We start from the raw sequence: 16,523 nt of genomic DNA on the forward strand, positions 1-16,523 counted from the left end.
TTTATCCACCTTCATATTGGTTGCTGTTATTGTAAGCATAATTCAGATATTTTAAAATATTGGTTAAAATGTTTACAATATATATACACAGACCAAACTCAGTCTTCCGTACAAATGGGGAGGTACCAAATTTTATGATTATGGTACCTCTAGCTGGTAAGAAATTGCAGTATCAGATTTAAGGGTAATTGGAATTTTTAAAATTTTAAATTTAAATAAAACTTAAAAACGTGAAGGGAGGGAAACAGAACAGAAGGCCCTTACTGCTCTGTCCTCCTTCTGATCATCAATGTCTTCACCACAATTACGCATCTTAATCATATGAATATCTATCTAGTAGTAGTATATTCTTATATGCCTATCAGGCCTAAAAAAAATGTAAATTTCTCACTAACTTCAGGCTACTCTCCATAGGCATTTTGATTTCTAATGGACCATTGTGCTGTGTTGCATCCTGCACAACAAACAATTTCGCAGTCGGGTTGATCTCACCTGGCTTCGGATAGGTCACGTTTCTCTGCTTTGGGTAGATGTTATTCTCGTACACAGGCCACCAACCTAACAATACGTTTGTATCGTTAAATTGAATGTAAGCGAATCTGTTTCTTGTAGACCAGTATATTGCAGAGTTTCCATGGAGTATCTCTTCTGTAATAGAAATAAACAGCCTGATTATTGAAAGATGGTACCACAAGGATAAAAAAATGTGAAGGAATATAATCAACTATTATATTCTGGAAGATTTTCCATGAAATTCCATTATTTGTTCTTTTTAATTAACACAAGATTTGTGCCAGGGGAGAAAAGTTTATAGACAAATATATAGCAAACAGACTCAGGGATGAATTCAAGTTTTAGAAAGGTGGGTTCTAATTAATTTATTCTAGGCAGAGAAATAAGTAATAAAGAAATAGGCACTGAAAAATTTTGCTTTATAGATGGCCAGCAGATATCTCAGTCCTATGGCCTCTGACATGTCTTTTAATGACTTTATTTTCTAGTAAATTTAGCAGATTTTTTTTTAATGATCATAGATAATAATATATACATTTATTCAGTACCAATTTTTTTTTTATTATAATGGTTAGACTTTCTGTATAACTTATGGTGGAAGGTGGGAGTTTCTGAACCTTGAAAATCTTAATAAATACAATCACTAAAGGTATCTGCATAGATAACCATGCTAACCAATTTGAAAAAATACAATTCAATATATGAGGTCTCACCACAAAACGAGTCTTATGTGAGAAAATCAAAATTAAATGTATATTATATAGGTAGATCACATAAGCTTTAATTTAGACTTTCAATGGCTTCCCTAGGGTAAAGTAGATCCAAAGATGTGAGCATTTAATGTTTAGATGTACAGTATCAGAACCAGGTTTTCAGAAAATTGGCCTCAAAGATAAACTAACTTGTACAAATAAATGGACTTGAATTACAGAATATATGCAGGACATTGTTTTAGTAAGAAAATTCACTTAAAAAGTACACAATCATAAAATATAAGTATCAAGTTATTCAAAAACATTAAAATCAATAATTTGTAAAATTTTGACTTGGGCCTATTTTGGTGAATATCTCATGCCTGATGAGACCTCATATATTTGAATTAGTTACATTGAATATTTAGGTAAGTTTTTTTCTACATTTTAGCATAGACAGGATATCTTAAAGGGTAAGTTCCGGAGATTGATTGTCAGGTAAGCTGTAAGAAAATTTCTTCCACACTGGCATAGCACTGACTCAGCAAATAAATTTGCAAATGCATCTCAATTTCAATTCTATTAACACTAGTACCAGTATATTTGCAAAATAAGTAAAAAACCATGTTAAGATTGGAGTAATTCAGAATCAGAGTCAAGTTGGTGGATAAAAATTGCTGGCTGTATAACTCTCAAATCCTTATTGTGTAATATATCCTTATATTCAAGGTTTGGACTTTTCTTGTTCTATCGGCACTATAAAACTTTATTTGACAAATAAATATGATATGCCCATATTTGGGTATAATATGACATCATCATGCCCATATATGGGCACATAACACATACTTGTCACATAAATTAATTTCATAGTGTGGACAGAGCATTCGAATAACAGTGGCGCATGTTTTGGTACTGTACATCATGGAGAGGTCAGTATGTTTCACTTTCAACACAACACAGGATGAATGCAGATTTACTAAAGTGATGCAAACACCGCTACCCTAAACCAAAACTAAATTTATTAGATGAACAACCAGTGAGGAAATAATTATTAAGACCATCTCATAAATTTCCACCGTGTATTTATATATACAAAAAAGTTTATGAGATTGAAACGGCAAACCATGAAATACTACTTGTAGAGCATCATTTCATAGAGCAATGAAATTAATTATATATGCGACAAGCAAATGCATTCAAACGCAATTTACTATTTCCAGATTCAAAGTTATAAAACCTGGCACCTGTACTTTGTCCAAAGGTCTGTTGAGTTTCACGATATAAACAAGAATTACTGGCTAATGCTTATCTCTTAAGGTATGTATTTCGGAAAGAAAGGAAAACTTGTATACAATCCTTGGTAGCTAGGGAATTTAGCTATAAATCTGTACCATATGCTTTTAAGACAGATATAATTAAACTGACTTTACTGTGAATAACAAAAATAAATTACAGTACCGAGAAACAAGAAATCATTACTATGTGTTCATGGATCGTATTAATCCATGGATAATTAAACATTAAGTAGTCTTGTGACATACTGTAATAGTTTCTTTTTGATCTTCTTGCGAACAATTAATACAAATCTAAAGGGAAATTATTGTATTTACATAGCTTTATGTCTATTTAAAATGCAAATTACAAAATACTGAATCCGAGACAATGGCTTAAATGAGGGATATTATATATGTAGCATCTACCAAATACACAATGCAGTGTAAAAACTAAAATAATTGAAAAATTGAAAAATTTTAAATCTCTAAATTAAGAATTCCTAGGGCTTAAGCCTACCACCATAAATGTGAAATTGGATCAAGTTTGGAGGAATGGGCTTATACCAGAGGACCAGAAAATATATACAATCCTGAACCTACCTGCAGCCAAGGCTAGATATTTCTAAATTATTCTGTTTGAGAACAAAAAACATGGACACAATAAGTTTATCTGAATGAATATTAAATATTTTTTATGATTAAATGAACTCTGACCTTCATATAACCAATCAGGAATTCCATTAAAAATTTGGTTATCTTCGCCATCAGACGTTATCGGAATTGCCTTATCATTGTTTGAAACACTTTCTTTGAAGTAAATGTTGTTTTTGTACACAATCACCTAGAAACAGAGATAAAAAGATAAAATCAAAAGAATAAACATATATTTTGCCATTTATTAAAGACTTTAACAATTAAATCATATAATGTTATTTATTATGTTAATAAAAATTTAGAATACAATGACAAACAGAATAAAAAATCACAGCAGTAACTAGCACAGAAATAAAAATGAAGTAATTCACACAGCAATTGCCTCTATCAATTACAGATACAGTATCTATTCGAATTCCCCCTCATAAAAAACCTTTCCAATGCCCTATCAACAGTGGCGTATCTAGGTGCACACGGTCGCCTTGTCGCCCCTAAAATCGTGCTCAAGTAGTTAAAATCACCTAAAAATACCTTATTTTGGGAGTTCGAGCCCCTCACCTAACCATGGAGTCCCCCACGTGACCTTTGCACTCCCCCATTTCAAAACTCCTAGATACGCCACTGCCTATCAATGGATCTTTCCACTAAGCTCTACCCATTGGATATAGTTGCTAAGGTCTCACAAAAACGACAATGTTAAAACATACGCAAACAAATGCATTTGTTAGACACACGCATATTTCTAGCCCTGTTCTGATTGTTTAGTTTGATAGTCACATGCTGGAAAGGTCCTGTCAGATAATCTCATCAGGATAAAAAACAAGTAATAATTAAACACAAATACAAACAAATATAATGACTGCAGAATTGCAAGTCCTCCAAATGCCACGATCATTAAATAAGAGCTATCATTGGATTCTGTTCAACTTAATCAAGATGACCACAAGGCCAACTGTCCACACAATAATTGTCCTCGCTAATGAAACATTAAACACAAATTGTGCGATGAATCCTCTGGGATGTTTAAAATGGTTAAAATAACACAGAAGGTCATCATTTCTGTGATAAATCATATTCTCACAACATAGAGGTAGCTATTTACTGTGTAGACAACCGTGGGATGATATACTGATTTAGTAATATAGTTACTGTATATGATATAAATAGAGAAATTTATTTAACAAATGTGTAAAATAATAATAAATATTCTACTTAAAATAAAAATATGCCCACAATGAAAATTGTCTTGTACCTTGGTTCTATCAACGAATATAGTATTTATTTCTTATCATAGTACATTTTGTCGTCATAACCACAATGAAGCACAAAGTAATTTGTGCTTATTGTTATTAATGAAAGCAAAAAAACCCCAATGTATTTACGGTTTTTTGTATTCAGAGCCACAAACTACTGGTACAAAGTTGTTTGTGCACAGTTTATGCCTATTCGTAAAAATGACAAATGTAACGATATATTTCTTGTTTTCAGCAAAAAACTACAGTGCTAAAGTACATGTTTGTGTGGATTTATGCTTCAATCTTCTCACTGTACTTACATCTTTATTTATTTGTTTGCAACAACAGTATAACTAGACTGCAATAGGCTTAATAGATTAAGGTGAACTGCAAGGTGAGAATTAATTTTCCTGACATTTAAACTATAAGTTTAGTCAGGCATCGTATATAACAAAATATATCCCATCATGGATAGCATATTAAATAAATCACATTGATTGTATTTAATATTAAACAAGTTAGGATGCCAAATATTACGCCTAGGATTTATGGGTGTTTTCTGCCCATAATAGTGTTGAGCAAATTCAACAATAGAATGTACAGTTGTATTACCTGAACCCCTGTAAAAAATGACAGTGCTAATGATCCAGAATAAATATGTGTATCCAGTTTGTTGATATGAAATATTATAATGCTACTATGACAATGCTATGTTATGATGATGCTATGAAATGTTGATAATACATGTAATTATGACAATGCTATAATGTTACTATGTGAATGATATGTATAATACTCCCACGACGATACTATGATATTGTTATCCTGATGCTAATCATTTTTTTTATTTTTATGATTTATTGTTTTGCATATTTGTATGACATGTTACTTGTTGATATAAGAATACAACTGATGATGGAAAAATACTACCATGAAAATGCTATGCTATTATTAAAATATGTTGCTATGACAAAATGGTATAATGTTGTTATGACAATGTTATAATAATGCTTTCATGTTGTAATTGATAGAATATTTTGATAATTTTAATGCTCTTTATGAGAATAATATGATCTATTGCTATATTATTTCTGTAAAGTTAATGCACAGTTACAATGATTGTAGAAGGATAATAAAATGTTATGGTTGCGTTATACGATATCATTGACAATGTTGCTGCTGTTACTAAAATATGATGTCCTTATAGCATATCTGCTAAAGTTAAAACAATGTCAAAATGCTACTATGACAAAAATACCATATTGTTACATGATGTTAATGAAAATGTTATTCATGCTACTATTAAAATGTTATGAATCAATGATAATTCTATGGTTTTGCTATATCTTATCTAGATTTTATAATGCTCACTGTATGCTATGATGGTATGACGATATTATGGTTTGCTACTAAGAAGTGATGATATTTGTTTGACAATGCAAATATGAAAATGCTACGGTTTTGCTTATTTACAATGATGTAAATAGCTACATAGTTATAACAATATTTTGCTCCTTCCGTAACAACACTATGATGTTTTTGTTTTGTAGTGCTGATGGAGAAAAAAACGTTAATATCATTATTTTAATCTTTCATAATAATCTACAACATCCTCAATTAAATTCAAGGTCGACATTGTATTTTTCCATTCTACATTTGTGTACGTAAATTTTTTTAATTTAAAGCACGAATCATTTATCTATGACTGATCTCTGATCGCTCAAACTTGATATGATGTATAGCTAAGCTGACAATATGCTACTTTGTCATCAATCTTCATAATTTTAATGCATTGCCAGGATCTTGGATCAAATTTCACCCAATTGATAGAAACTCAGCATGAGACACTAAACATTAATTGACCGTCATGATAGAGTCTTGCTGGTATTATTAAATTATACTATGATACTATATCTTCAAATTACTAACATAGGTGGTGGTCAGTTTTTTAAAACTTCAAAGCAAGCCCTTAATGTCATTATAATTTTGAAATGCCATAATTGGTAGGTACATCTAGCAACTGTTTATACACGTGGATTACCTACAGGGATAACTGCACTATACAACTGTGCAATGGAAGTATTCAGAAAGTTGGCAGACCTAAGTTACAAAGTCAAGTCAACTCTCTTTAATAGAATGAGGATAAATGTAGTGATAATTCATCAATGCTGATGACGCTTTAGTAATCCTTTAAAGGCATTTTATTTCGTTTCTTATTTTCTCCTAAAATGTTGTAATAAATATATATAAATAAAATTTTTTTTAAATTGTATTTATTTAAAAACATATTTTAAATGTGTGTCGCATCCAGCAGGAGCCCCATAAACACAAGCAAGCATTGATAAATTACTAAATAGAGAAGAACAGAGAGGAATTGCAAGTACAAAAGAGAAATGTAATGAAGAGTTTGCCACCTTTAAATGTATTTTTTCGTTGCTTTTAATTTATATTATTTTAGTCAGTTTTTAAATATTTGCTTTTAGTTTCATCAAAGATAATAAATAGCAAAAGGTAGAGCAGTTCACGATATAGTGGAATGCCCCATAAGGGTGTTCATGAATTTTCCTCCATTCGAGTGGCGGCACTATATCTTTGATCGGTTGGGCAGGTAGGTTGGATAAATCTCTGATTCGCTTGTTTTCATTAGTTTCTCCATTCTAGAGCGGACGGACATTCCATCAAATTTAATGCAAACTATGCGAAGAGCTCATTCTACTACTATTTATGTTCTTTGGTTTCATACTGAACCATCTTTCAAAATCAATGCTTCAGTACAGAGGAAGTGCAGAACACTAATGATGGGATGAAAATTAAATGGTTAAAGTCAGTTACTTAACATATTTCAAATTTGTATAATATAATATATTTGTATAATTTGTGTTTGATATAATTTAATTTAATAAGTGTGAGCACTCTTATAACTAACCTGTTATATGAAATTTTGTTTTAGGAATTTAAAATTGCCATATATTATTATCTAGTATAATAACACAAGTATGTAGTTAAGTTTTTTTTACAGTTATCTGATATGCTATATATTTATTTATTGTCACAAATGTTATATTTAAATATCTGACATACCCACTGAGGATTAATAAAACTTTATCTTATCTTTATGTTACGATGTGATATATGAACATCAGTCTAATTTTAGCCAACATGCTCTGCATTTTTGTTCTCCTTTTGAAAACAGACTGATTTCAATGATTCAAAAAAGAAAAATATACATGTTTTGTGATAAATGAACTCAAATAAAATCTACTTAAAAAACTTGAAATCATGTAACATCCATTAAAATGTCAAGAACTGGTTCAAACACTATCTAGATGATGAAATATATGTCATATGCTTATGATGTTATTAATTCAAGCAAATGTAAACATATTCGCTGTATTCCTCAGGGGTCTTATAGCCATTATTATTCCTCTCGTTAATCTTTTCCTATTTTATGTTAATATCTTGCACCAAGATGTTCATGACACATGGACATTAGACTTCATCCGACATAATGAGCAACATTGTTAAAACTCTCAATTTTTAAAAATAACATTAAAAATAAGCAGAGTTTTAATAGAAAAATTAATTTATATTAAGTTAATTGATAATAATGGTGTTGAAGTGATTCTGGTGACTATGATGTTGATGATAATGACATCAATGATGATGATGATATTAATAAGGGCACATTTATTCAATGTACAGTAGTGGAAGGCACTGCATTATATACAGAAATATCTTGTAAATGGGGTGGTGATGATGATGACTGATAATATTGAGTTAGATAATAATAATAATAATGATGATAGTCATTTTCATGCTATAATGATGGTTATTATGATGATTTGACTAAACATCAAAACATTTATTTAAAGTTTCTTAGAAGGAAAGGCACTAACTTAAAACAGAAATTAAATAATATTCATAGCAGTTTTTCAATAGCATATTAATCAGACATAATGTGCCAACACTTTTAATCCCTAAGAAGTCGTTGTAGTAATATAGCTTATTAATTATGTACAAGTTAATTCCCTATAGCCTCTCAAAGCAAATGTGTAACCTTGGAAAAAACAGAAGTTTGAGAAAACAACAGACTATTTTTAAAAGGCTTTGGCTATATTGGTTTGGTATCAAATATTATTATTATTATTATTTGTAACTGTAATTTTTAAAGTCTTAACCAAGTAACTTGGAAATTAGAACAGGTCCACTGTACGACAATCCTCCGATGTTTTCTTTTATTTAACAACATTCACATGAGGCATATTGTACACCGTTCCAACGGAGTAAATATCTCTTCTGATGGATCTTGCTAAACCTGTAAAGAACCCTTCCTAAGTGTCAATTAAACCTGACTGACCAATCAGAATAGGACAAGGCATTTGTTTTCCCACAAACATACTTTTTTGCGTACATGTTCTGTGGTTTTTTAGACCTTAGCAACAACATTCAAGGGTGGGGCATAGGCAGAGGGGTGCATTCAAGAGGAGATCAGCTTGACAAAATTGAACCATACACAATTACCTCCTTGGTTCAGTGCACGCATGCATACTGAAAAAAGTCTGTTTTCCACTAGGCGAATTGATTTGCACGATTCAAAATCATTGGCTTGCTTCCTGAGCAATTTTTCGCTTCGCAAAAATAAAAAACAGTCTGAACTACTGATTTCGCTGATGCACAAAACTCTAAAAGAAATGTGAATGTGAATGTGCATGAACCAATGCTTTCGATTCGAGCGAATAAATTTGCTAGTGGAAAAGAGGCTTAAATAACTACTCAATGGATGCAGAAAGCCAAAATATCAAATTTCCTTGCAAAAAGATATAAGTAATGATTTGCAAATTTTTTGGTATTTTTGTTTCTTCCTTATCCATTATTTGTATTTGTAAGTAGTTGATTTCATGATCTGATACCATATGTTAAAGGTACATACTGTATACGGCCTCGTGGAAGAACACCTCCTTGGTGAACGAGCTTCCGTTGTAAAAGAAAGATCTTATTATTTTTATTATCATATGAACCTAGGACTGAATAGGAAGCCAAGTAGACTTTATACGTAGAAAACAATAACCTTACCAATGAGTTTCCATGTGGTGACCACTGTACAAGTTGCAAAGAATCGTCCGTAAGCATCCCTGGTACCTCTACATTCATCACAAATTTTCTGAAATAATTAAGATAAAATATAAATATTAATATTCTAAATTACCAGCTGCAATTTCAATTATTTACTATTAATGACATTTCCCACCAAGAATGGAGATAAATTCCTTTCAGTTTAAATTTAAATGCATTCTCTTATAAGTTATAGCAGCCAGTTTCTCACCAAATTGCAAAAAGGAGTTTCACTACTAGGCTTTAAGAAGGGAGTCGAGTTTGAATTTAGTTATTCACATGCGGATCCAGACCTTCGCACCGTTCGCCATGGCGAAGGTCAGGGTGAGAGATAAAAATACAAAATATAAAAGTGATTGCAACATTATAAATAATGCTGTTATTAGAAATAGTAAAATATTAATACTGGTATATAGGGCAGGGTAAGGGTGGGGTATTGTGGACATTTAAGCATATTTGCATAAAGTTAAAAAATATGGAGTGAGTTATACACCTGAAAGTTTTTTCATTATCAACAACTATTATTGGTCCTTATTTACATGCATAAGTCAGGGTTATCAGATTATTATTTAATTAACTAAGAAGCATTAGTAAAATCCAAATGAATATATACAATAACACGTATTAGTATTGTATCCAATCGTGCACACAAATCCAAATAAAATAATAATAATCTACTGTGTATTATTGTATAGCAATACACTGTCCGTCACTCAACAGCCACATGCCAACATTAGAAATAAACACTACGCTGATCAGACTTGACATTTAAAATTGCAAACATATTACGGCATCAAATACCAACCAAAGCCCTTCACCAGTATCAATAATTTTCCATCACAATGGGCCTCTGCTTGACAATGCGAATTATTGACAGCGTAAAAAAGTACATTCTCGTATACACATTATAATCACAGGTTTAGCTGTGGCATTTAGTAGTTGCGTTAAAAGGTATGACATCATTTGTTTACACTAAGTGGTTAATATATCAACAGCACCGTTTTTACGACATTAATTTAAGACGATGCCATGTAAAAAGAAACTTATATAACTACCAGCCGATTGTTACCTCTAAAGAATGTTGCACATGTTAATATAGCATATTATTAAAATGGGTATCTACTAGCTGTTGAAAGATTCATACTGTAATAATGTTTATTACCCCAGTCATTAGGAACATGCTCATGAAATACATACACACGGCCCTAGGGGAGTATTCCGTATTAATGTCGCAGCTAGTAATTAAAGCATTGGAATTCCAACCAGCTATAACTCCCAGGCGGACAGTTTAGACTATAGTGATAAAATGCCTTATATGGACTCAAGCAGGATGAACAGTGGATTCAAACGTCAAACGCCAATTACTCAATCCATGAAAAAAAACAAAAAACAGTCAATACACTTAAGAGTTCCAAATGTCTTACCCATCCTCATCACCTTCACCAGCGTTGTAATTGCCTAGCGATATCTTGTAGACTTTGTACTTTGCATTGAAACTGTGTCGAAATACCCTCTGAACTTTGCATGCGAGTAGCAAGTACATGAATTCCGTATTCGTACCCGCCATGGTCTCCATGCGTGGACTCAACCAGAACATTGATGCTTCTATACCAAACTATTTGAAAAGTCATAAATGAGAGATTAAAATGTGCTAAATTATTATTGTTTATTCCAAAAATTCATTGCAATCAGCCGCTACTTGACGGCTTGATACCTACATTGATGATGCAAGTAGTTTTAAGCGTTAAATCATAAGTCACTGAGTAAAATTTTCTTAATGCTGGTTTAGACGTATTCACATGGAGGTGCTCTTCCACTGCTGTAGCCTGTTCTGGCCTGGGTCAAATCAAGGTGGGTAGCCTTAGCTTTTACAATCTCCCACCATACTCCGACTAATTTCTAACAAGAATATCACTTGAGTTTTTCACCCAGTTGTAATTATACATCTGCTCAATGTGCCCAAGCAACAGAAAAAAAAAATAGAATGAGAATAAGCAGAACATTTCTCCCCACCTCCCCCACTCGCCGAAAAAAATCTCCGAAAACAAATATTATTTTTATAACATTAAATTAATTAAAAAAATAAGACGACTAAATAATATTTAGGTATGTATAGCTTCTAAGTAAAAGTCAAGTAATCAACTAATAAGTGCTGAAGCTATAAAAATATTCTAACAGTATAAATTTTACATCACTATCTTAGCAAAAAATGTATTAGATTCTGAATAATCTACTCGTTTTCTATGGCAACCACTGTGTCTTTATTAAATTTTCTTTCCAGAACATAATACACTCGTCACCGGTTCTGGTTACAAAGCCTCATGAGTATTTCAATATTTGACGATGAATTGTAACCCCTAGTCATCAACTTTACATTGGCGTATCTAGGGGGTGCGTGGGGGGAGGGGTGCACGCCCCTCCAAAAATTACTTCACCTTTCTCACCCCCCATCAGCACCCCCATTTTAAGACTTCTAGATATGCCACTGCAACTTTATAATTCCTCTATCTGTTTCTGATTATTAAGGCATTTAAAAGCATGTTCCCCAAACAGGAAGATTAATTCCTCATAATGGAAAACTAGTAAATTATCAGCAAAATAAACAAGAAGCAACCCTAGCAGAATGTTTACTCTTCTTAGGCTGAGTAAAGAAAGAAAAATAGGAGAAACGCATGGCTATGAGTACAGTAGTGGCATTGGCAAGGTGCATTAGAGAAATATTTGGTCTATCAATTAAATTATGAATACTGGTCGATGGGAATGGCTGTGAGGACATAGATAAATTGTAGAGAGAAAATAGAAGCCAGACAGATTAAAGTCCCTACAGAAACAATGCTAGCCTGATGGATAGAATATTATAGATAGGACTGTCATAGGTTTATACAAAGAGAATCAGAGGAAAAGGATAATTTTTTTAAAAATCTATATAGAAAAATCATCATCTTATGAGGATTAAAACCCAATCAGTGAAAAGTTATGAATGAATCAATAACAAACGATACTCAAAATATAAGGGTAAACAGATATTTGAAAACCTAATATAGAGATCTGCACTCATAATTGTATGTGTATGCACAGTAGTTTCAAATGTACACACCAATTGCATACACAAGTATTAAACTCACTGAGACTAGAACCCAAGATTTCTAACATACCAATGTTCTGTTGTCCATGACCTGATAGCCTGGAGTTGAGTTGGCATTGCCTATCATTATGTTACCATTCACATCTTGATAAATGAATGTAGTATCTACATATCGAATGAAAATATAATGCAATATGTAAAACAGTCATTAGCATAATAATAAATATAATGAAATATGTAAAACAGTCATTAGCATAATAATAAAAACAATAATACACTCACAAAAAATAATTTTCGTAATAAAATAAATTAAAATAGTAATATCATTCCCAAGCATGTTTTCCCATCATAAGCTGGTCCCTTTTTTGAAAGTTCTATACCAAGTCTATGAAACTTGCAAGTTGTATAGAGAATTAGGAATTAGAAAGTGTAGTAGTTTTGGGTTGACAAACATCAATCCTGTATCCAGGTGAGTTCTATGACATGGCTAAGCCCCTTTTTAAGTGAACCCCGATTATATTACATTACAAGACATGCTTTAAAGCTTCTGGTCCTCTACCAAGTTCCTTAGGCCTTACGTAGTTGTGGGCCTGAAGATTCTGACTTTTTGACAAGATTGAACCGAGGGATTAGAAGGCAAACACCTTAATTATAATATGTGCAATTAAAACATACAAGAATTGAAATGCATCTCAATAATTAAACAAAAAAACAAACAAATAATATCATTTAGTAATAGCAGCCAATTTTAATTTCTAAATGACTTTATAGTATATCCTACATAAATTTTAGCAAAAACAGCATCAATCAACCACCCTCTATCCTACTCCACACCCTCATAATCTGTTTAAGAGATTTATCTCTTGAATATTTGAATAATGTATTAATTATTTAAATTTTCTTCCTGATACATTTTCCTTACCATAACCCTCTTCTTGTAACCATGACAACTTAAACTTCTTAATCTGAAAGCTTTCATTCCGGAAGATGTCATCAAATGTGTAATTTTCATAAAAAGACTCATCTTTACCTGTCAAAATGAGAGAAAATTAAATTACAATTAATCATCCATTTAAAATTTATTGTAGTCAAGGGGCTTGAATGTGATATGGATGCATTTTGGAATGTCAACTAAGTTTCAGTTTTGGTTGACTGGCATTTAGTTTAGCCATGGATAAACTTCGTGAAAACTTGATGTAACTAATATTTTATAAGAAAATACACAAAATTATTGTATAATATAATCTGATATCATTTTGTTATTCCATAATGCATGTTGATATTTTTATTATATTTATCACTATTATGATTGTGATTAATTATGATTATTATACTATTAATATTACCAATCATTGTTTAAAAATTTATAGCATTACTTTATCATTTTAATTTACCCTTAACTATTCATTATTATGTTGGTAGTATTTATAAAAGTAGTCATCATGTTTATTCCTACTTATAATTGCAGTAACATCAGTAATAATTATTTTAATATAAAGTATGTTAATTTAAATCGATATTGTAATAATTATATATCGCTTTTGTTATATATTGGTTAATCAACAAACCATACTTTTTTGCATGTTGTAATAACTAAACAGATGTTGTAATTGATTAATGTTAAACCAAATTTCAATGATAATATATTCAGAATAATAAACATTGTTGGTTTATTGCTTTTCTCTGTTTATGAAGTAAACAGCCATATTAGCAGCTGTAATTAATAGCACACAGTTGTTATTAAACACTGCATAGGTATAGTTGGTACACCATATTGTTGTATTTATAAAAGGAATGTGTTATTGTAAAAAATAAATCTTATTCCAATAATAACAATAAAAATGTTATTGAAATTCTCGGAAGTTGAATTGTGATGTGTTTACTTTTTACTTAATAATAAAAATAACTGTCATTAATTTGATTTAACAGCATATTCAAATACAACAGATGACACAAACATTATACAAATTAGGCTTTGTTAAACATCAAAAGCCAAAAGTTAATTCAAAAAAGAGTTCCTTAATGAAATATACCAAACCTTACTCTTTTTTTATGGTTAACACATCTGCATTTGAAATACTTCACGTATTAGAACATGGATATTCATGTTTCATTATTAGAATGCAAGTATAAATTCATTCATGCTTAGTAAGTAACTTATTTAACTAAATACAAAAGGTACATTAAATAACATACATATTTCTACACATACAAATTCTAAATTAAAAATATGAAATTATTTAGTCAGTAACTTTTGAACTATGTGGCAAAATAGGAAAGAACGAACATACATTTTTAAAACATTTCAATTTAATGTATTTAAAATGAAAAATAAATTGCGGCCTGAGCTTGGAATCATTTTAAACACAGAATTATAGTTTACACTGCTCTAGCACATTTATACTTTATTATTAAATACATTATATTAGCCATCTTATAGTTTTAATTGTATGTCAATGTCAAAGTTCAAGGCATATAAACAAGTTATCAGCATTTCTTATTGAAGATCTACTGTATTGTAGTATATTTAACTACTGAATCCCATAGACATTTGCATTGTTAATATTTTATAATTCAATATTTGCTTCGCCATTGTTTATAATCCTTGACCTTTGACATATGCATTCGGACTTGAAAATACTCAATTTGTGATGATGATAATGATTTTAATGATAATTTATTCTTTTGCCTTGTTGGTTCTCTCTTTTATTTTACTGATTTTATTTTTCTTTACTTTTTGCGTGATGTATATTTTTGTGTTTTATATTAAATTTTAATGATATATAATTGTTTGTAATTACTGGATGAGAGTGGTTCTCTGACATATGTTATAGTAATAAGTTTACTTAGAGACCTGGCCCTGCCTGCCATCCATGTCTGGATTGCCAATAGAGAATAAGAATAAGAATTGCTTGCTTGTATCTTCATTTGTTTATTCACATATTCCAATCTAACTGTACACTTACCAATTGCAAGATGGCATAATGTGCTCTCATTATAAAGTGTAACTAAGAGGAATGTTTTCCTAGTGTAATCACATGTTAAGCTGGGTTTCCATAAAATTGCTACAATGTCACTGCATTGCTTTCATTGCAATTGTTACACTGCCCGACACAATTAGGAAGGCTTACTCAAAACCTGTCAGCAAAAACATTTAGCAATTTTATGGAAACCCGGCTTTATGCACAAGTGCAGGCATTTAAAATTTTAGGGCAAGCATCATACTACAGTCCGACTGCAAGAGAGGATAAAATTGAGTTTTAAATCAATGTTTGTTCTTTCCTTTCCTATTGCCAATTCTACTAAATGTAGTACCCAACATGATGATGAAGGCATGCGTTAGTTTTTCTTTACCCTGTAAATGATGCTAAATGATCCACACACTAAACATGGAGAGTAAAACATGCAGATGGGTGTTCTACCTGCTAGATCACACATGATTACAAGATGATTTGACGATGACAATAGTGGGGACATGCGCAACATCTTCCATTAAAACAACAATAATCGCAAAGTGATCATGCTATGTGGCATATCCAGGGGCCAACAGCTTTAACGGTAAGTCTAACAACCCATATGATAATCAGAAGTAGGAGATTTACAAGGTCAGCACCCCTTTCTTGTAAATCCTGAGAAATGTATTAAACTCTTTCATTTTCAATTAAAAGATTTATACATTTTACAAGACAGTCTCTCTCATAAATTACTGAATTAACAATAGTGAATATAGAAAACTATAAATCTAAATATAATGATAAATATTAATATATACATCACATAAAATATACAATGGAATATATGTACTTTATAAAGGACTAGAATGTGATGTAAGCATGTAATTTAAGTAAAGTACTAAAACATTTTCAATCCATACATCAATTATAAATAAACACCTTTTAAACACATTAATAATTAAATTTAATATAAAAAATTGATGGTAAGTTTTGTAGAATTT

The 16,523-nt window shown here is 31.0% G+C and overlaps 1 protein-coding gene across 3 annotated transcripts in view; it reads right to left on the bottom strand.

Moving 5' to 3' along the window:
* LOC117114105 (prolyl endopeptidase FAP-like) overlaps positions 1-16,523 on the bottom strand; it is a 68,045-nt gene that overhangs the window by 15,177 nt on the left and 36,345 nt on the right. For 2 of the 3 annotated variants that reach the window (XM_033257650.1, XM_033257652.1), the window contains exons 3-8: positions 13,491-13,598; positions 12,639-12,733; positions 10,908-11,098; positions 9,445-9,532; positions 3,197-3,323; positions 396-648 (exon numbers count right to left, since the gene is read on the bottom strand). In XM_033257650.1, coding sequence (XP_033113541.1) covers positions 396-648; positions 3,197-3,323; positions 9,445-9,532; positions 10,908-11,098; positions 12,639-12,733; positions 13,491-13,598 — 862 coding nt within the window. The remainder of the gene's footprint in view (positions 1-395; positions 649-3,196; positions 3,324-9,444; positions 9,533-10,907; positions 11,099-12,638; positions 12,734-13,490; positions 13,599-16,523) is intronic. The other variant, XM_033257651.1, reaches the window with a different exon arrangement.

This window comes from Anneissia japonica, unplaced genomic scaffold (genome assembly GCF_011630105.1).
Source record: "Anneissia japonica isolate Jap-2015-1 unplaced genomic scaffold, ASM1163010v1 scaffold288030_len866700_cov218, whole genome shotgun sequence".
Lineage (NCBI taxonomy): Eukaryota > Metazoa > Echinodermata > Crinoidea > Comatulida > Comatulidae > Anneissia > Anneissia japonica.